The sequence below is a fragment of the Odocoileus virginianus genome, chromosome 34 (genome assembly GCF_023699985.2).
Source record: "Odocoileus virginianus isolate 20LAN1187 ecotype Illinois chromosome 34, Ovbor_1.2, whole genome shotgun sequence".
Classification (NCBI taxonomy): Eukaryota; Metazoa; Chordata; class Mammalia; order Artiodactyla; family Cervidae; genus Odocoileus; species Odocoileus virginianus.
In genome coordinates, this window is record NC_069707.1 from 23,018,005 (window position 1) to 23,024,004 (window position 6,000).

General features: G+C 34.6%; 1 protein-coding gene across 1 annotated transcript; it reads right to left on the bottom strand.

Moving 5' to 3' along the window:
• Nucleotides 1-3,509: 3,509 nt before the first annotated feature.
• On the bottom strand, nt 3,510-4,633 carry GJE1 (gap junction protein epsilon 1). The gene is made up of 2 exons (XM_070461596.1): nt 4,439-4,633; nt 3,510-3,905 (listed from the first exon to the last, which is right to left on the bottom strand). Exons 1-2 carry the CDS (start codon nt 4,631-4,633, stop codon nt 3,510-3,512), a joined length of 591 nt encoding a protein of 196 aa, XP_070317697.1.
• Nucleotides 4,634-6,000: the final 1,367 nt, after the last annotated feature.

Genomic DNA, 6,000 nt, shown 5'->3' on the forward strand with positions numbered 1-6,000 from the left:
TTTTATCTTTTTGGCCATCTTTTGGATTTGTTGAATGTTTTGATTTCCTTTTTTGGCTGAGTAGCCAAAATTTTGTTTTTGTTTTCCTAGCTGTCTTGTATTTTATAGTATACATCTTTAAATTATCACAGTGTATTTCAAGTGACAATGTATAACTCCATATATATTATAAAATCTTACAAGGATATACTTGCACACATGATTTGATATGCTACATTTTTCTAATTGTTATTTTTAAGAAGAATTTTGGATCTATCTATTGTATATTGTTTATTTTATAATTTGTTACTTTCTGTCTTTATCCATATTAAGTTGTTTTTGTTTTCCTTAGTTTTATTTTGAAGTTCTTATGTTTGCTGCTTGAATTACATTTATTGTTTCTTTTTTAAATAAGAAGTGTATATTCTGCTGTCAATTTGCCATGCTCTACAATTTTGGCAACATCTTATAGAATTTAATATGTAGTATCCTGACCATTTTTCATTTATAATCAAACTGAAAAACTTCAATTTAAATTATCTTATTTGACCCAAGAACTTTTTATGCAATAACTTTAAATATATTTTCAAGTGGTTAGTTAGTTATTTGTTTAGCTTTGACATTCTTATTCATTTTTCGTACAGTTGCAGTTTAGTTAGAAAAATCAGTTTTTACATTTTATATAATTAAATATCTGATATTTATATGTTACAAAAGCTATATTTTTTGTAGCATTTATTATCCAGGAGTATATAGGTGTGTGCTAACAATCCTGATATAGTTACTAACAAAATGAAATCATAGAATATTATAGATCATTAAGCAATTAAAAGACCGTCCAAACAAACTGACACCGAATCTGTATCTTTACACATATGCACTATGTACGTAAGTAAAGCAGAGGTGACCAGATTTTCTCTAGTGACTTAGAATTGCTATCTTTCCTCCTTGTCCGGGGCTGAGGAGGCCAGATTGACAGGACAGACTGCCTCAGGGGGAGAAGCTGCAAAGCGTGAGCCCAGAGATCTGTAAAGGGCTTTGACTGAGTCCTGATCAATGTAACATCTTCGCAGGAAGAGAACTACCTGAAAGGATTAAAAGGAACAATACCCAAGAGTCACATAGAAGTGAGAAGAGTTACTTTTCCCAACAGCTAGGGTAGAAATTCTCTTTAAAAGGGGCATTACTTTGAAAATGTCCTAGGATGAATCAGAATAAGAATAAATCAAAGTGTTCATCTTTGAAAGGGCAATGATATTAAAGGGAATTCTGGTTTTTTTAAAAAATGATCTTTCCTTAGAAAATTTGTAACAGGCCATCAAGAAGAAAGTCTTTTTACCCCTTCCCCCTTCTTTCCTTGGGCACAGCAAAGACCTGCTTCATGTAGCTACAGTAATTTCTGTGGCAACCATGAGTGCAATGGGCCAGATATTTGTGTTCCCCCCAAAATTCATATTTTGGAAATCCTAACCTCCAGTGTGATGATTTTAGCAGGTGGGACCTTTGGCAAGTAAGTAGGTCTTGGGAATGGAACCCTCGTGAATGGGATTAGTGTGCTTGTAGAAGGAACTCTAAGGAGCCCTCTGGCCTTTCCACCATGTGAGGCTATGATGACAAGACTATAACTCAGAGGAGGGCTCTCATCAGACCCTGAGCATGCCCGCACCCTGATCTGAGACTTCCGTCTTCCAGAACGATGAGAAATAAATTTCTTTTGTTTATAAACTATCCAGCTGAGATATTTTTGTAGTAGTAGTCCAATTGGACTAAGACAGTGAGTCAACCAGCCTGAGAAAGGAATTCAAGAATTTGAGAACAGTGGAAAAATAATATTTTCAAAGCATCAAAGGGGTATCTCATAGGGTACTCAGAAAGGTTTTGCTTTAATAATGGGTCAAAATTGGGCCTTCAATGAGGGTTACCCTGCTCCCATCTCACAGATCTTAAAAGAAAGCACCAAGGATCAACTGTTTCCAAGTCATTTCACTGTGCCCCAGAATAGAATTTAAGAATTATTTATGTAAGGACTTCCCTGTAGCTCAAATGGTAAAGAATCTGCCTGTAAAGCAAGAGACCAGGGTTCGATCCCTAGGTCGGGAAGATCCTCTGGAAAAGGGAATGGCAAGCCACTCCAATATTCTTGCCTGGAGAATCCCATAGACAGAGGAGCCTGCTGGGCTACAGTCTGTGGGGTTTCAAAGAATGGGACACGACTGATTGACGAACACACCAATCATTTGTGTGTGTGTGTGTGTTAGTCACACAGTCATGTCCGACTCTTTGTGATCCCATGGACTGTAGCCCACCAGGATCCTCCATGCATGGGGTTCTTGGTCTTATAAAGGTGATAAGTCTTGTTTATCTTTGTATTTGAACTTTTAATGTGGTACATGTTTAATAATAGATACTAAGGAGCTATTCTTTGAATTTCTCTTGTGCTGTCATGTGGAGAAAGCCTCAATGATTTAAAACTCCTTAAATGTAGAAATTCATGATATTAACCGTGAGTTGAATAGTGCCTAAGAAAAAAATTGAAAATCTCAGTTTTTAACCGACTATACTTATTTCCCTAATAAAGTGCTAGTAAAATGCAGTCATACATAAAGTTTTTAAATGATATTATATGGACATGATTATTGGTAAAACAGGCAGTTAAAAAGAATGCACTGAATTAATATGAAAATACCTTAGAAATCATTTCATAGCAATTTAGGAAGTCTAACAATATAAATATAATTTTCTATCTCAGTAATCTTGTATATAGAAACTACAGTTATAGAATATCTATGAGCACAGAGGGATTTTTTTTTCCTCCAACAAGAAGCAAAGAGACCATGCACATTATTTCCCATAGCATTTTTATTTATTTAGTGGCCATATTACCATATACTTTAATATTAAAAATTTCAAGAAAGTGTTGGTATAATATTAAAAATGTAAGTGCTCCATTTCTTCAAGTTAGTGATCAAATTATAGAATGACTCTTTTAATAATTAACTGACAACTGTTGTACTTCAGTAAGTTATATTTTACATGAATGCAACAATAATTACATTCTCAAAATTTATGCTGCTTACTTAAGTGGAGAGGGAAATGACTTTCTAGTTAAGAAAGCTGAATCCTGGTCTGGTTGTGTGACTTTGGATGCATACATTAACTTCCTTGAGCCTAATTTTCCACCTGTGTTAAAGAGCTGACAAAAGTTTCTCTGGCCATAAAATACCGTGATTGATTAAGACGTTGTGTATGAAAGAGCTCTGTAAAAGTACTGTTTAAAAAATGAGTTACCATTAGTTCCATGTATATTTCTTAATGTGTGAAAAAAATTAAAATGGAACGAAAGGTTCAAGAATCCCTGCCTTAGAACTTAGTCTTATATTTTATACTAGACATAAATTTCAGACACAGTGAGGTAAGTTTAAAAAACAGATATTTATGTGTGAAGTTGAGGTACTCACCGAATAAGATAAAACTAAATAAAAATGGTTGATAAGTAATTGTGGCATGACAGTAGTTAATCATCCTTTTGGTCATTGACTGATTAGAAAGCATAATCTTCTAAATATGATCTCAAAAATCTCAGCAACACATAATACTATTGTAATGACAGTAAATGTATACATTGCAATGAGAAAAATGGTCTTCTCAAAGTGTTCTGGCACCATGCATTTTATAACAGTAAATTTTTTCCCAAGAGACACAGCATCACACAGGTAGAGAGGTTTTACTTGGAAACCAAAAAGGTGAATCTGAAGCCAAAATGCTACCACTTCTAGGCTAATTCTTAACAAAACAGAGAGGATGTAGATCACAGTGTAGATGGGTTTTTGAAGAATGCATTCTTGATTGATGCTTTTACATGCAGCATATAGATGGAAAATAGCTCCAGGAACCAGGACAATCACTAGTTGTAATGCCCAGAACACCTAAAGTATGTCAGAAATATCTTAGTCAAATCCACAGCATGTCATGAAAATATACACTAACAAAATGTACTGACCCTCAGTAGAGGCTAACTTAAAAATTCTAAGTTTTGTAAGTCTTATGAGGAATAAAAATAGTATAATGAAGGTAGCAATGCTGGATATATCTCATTTAATTTTCAAGACGTTTAAAGTTTAAAACTTTAGATGTCTTAATAATTGTGAAAAAGTAGTCACATTTTACTGTCATTACCTACCAATTACTAACAATGATGATATACTTTATTTTAGTAGCTACCCTATCTGCATTTTCTAATTACAAGCCTGGAGTATAATTCTAACATCAATAGATAATAGAATGCTGGACTTAGAAGAAACTCTTGATCTGCTTAAATTAATTTACTTGAAATATACGATTAATTTTTAAAAATTATTATTCTAGAAATAATACTCATTAGCATAGTCTATATATTATTTTACATTTATAAAGAAAACAATTTTATCTGGTGTAGAATAAGGTTTATATTTGTACACACAGAAAAACTTACTTGTGGAGTGATTGGTCTGAACTGATTATAACAGAAGAGGTTTATTTCTCTCTTGTCCGGATCACAACTGAAGTGCAGAGCCTCATTCCCGTAGACTGCAAAGCCTAAGACCCCGAGGAAGAACATTCGAACTGATCCAAAGAAAAGGGTGTGAAATTGGCCAATCACGGTAGGAGGCTTCATCTGTTACAGTTTTAGGAGGAAAAAAAAATCTTTTGAAAACAAAAATTAAAGGAGGACATTTTAAAGGATGTTTTCATCATCACATTTTTAAAAATTTTAAGATTTATGAAATTTTGAAGAAAGAACCTTAGATATCATCAAGTCCAGTTTAAATCATGTGTTATGAGATTTCTTAATGCTTTTCACTCTGAAAATACGAAGTGCAACAGTCAAATGGGACCTTGTTGCTAATGAAATAAATAATTTTGAAAATTTGTAGAAAGCTTTGAAGTCAATCAATATCCCTTTTGCAATACAATCAAGGTAATCTTAGTATATCTAGTACCTATTAAAATAATTGGATAACAAATCCAACGTTAGACTCATTAGTATATGCACTTTCTTAACAACCAAATAGTGTTTATTTAGTTGTCATTACACCTTCTTTCCTACTTCTTCAACTATCAAATTGAGCAAGCAAGCTGCTTTAAAGCACCGACAGCTAGAAGTACTTCCTGAATTATTCTAGTTACAGTTATTTAGATTCAGAATATTTTGAAGTAAATGGTTGATATTTGTATGACTCTCCATGCACGTAGAGAATTCTATTCATCAGCAGTCATGCGAATCAGGTTAAAATACACAGAGAGGACTCATGCCATCGTCGCTGTTTGTATAATACTCACACATCCTTCATAGAAGTTTTTGATGTAATTTAGAGACATGTCTCAGGAGATGTTATCCTGGCATCTCTGAGGGTTAATCCTTGACCCACATTGCCAGTTTGCTTCTGCCAGAATCAGACTCTTATTTTCTGTCATGACTTTTACAACAGAAAGCACTTATCACTGCACATTTCTCTCCCCTCCTCCTTTTCTGTCTTTTTTTTTTTTTTTTTTCATAGATCTCTGGGGCCCCAGTTAACTTTCCTCTCTCCCTCCCCAAACAAAACAAAACAAAAACAAAGGGCCTGGGGCGTGTAGTCAACCTAATAATCCCCTGACCTACAGTGTCAGCACAGCCAGCCAGTCACCCAGCTTGCCAGCAAAGCAGGGGCCAGCCGGGTAAGGGCTCCGACACTCACTGCCTCTCAGTTACCTAAGAATCGCCTGTGTGTAAATCAGTGGATTCCAGTCTACAGCTTTCTCTGAAATATTGAGTGATCTTTTTTAAGGGGGGTAGGGGGCTTCCTGTTAGGTGAGTCTAAAAAGATAAGTACGTGGGAAACTTCCCTTGTACTCATCCTTTCTTGTTTAATTCTGTGTTTTCTTGTTTACTTCTATGGAATAAAACTGATTTCTGGGAGGGATAGTTAGGGAGTTAGGGAAGGTCATATACACACTGCTGTATTCAAAGTGGATAACCAACAAGGACCTACTGTATAGTAT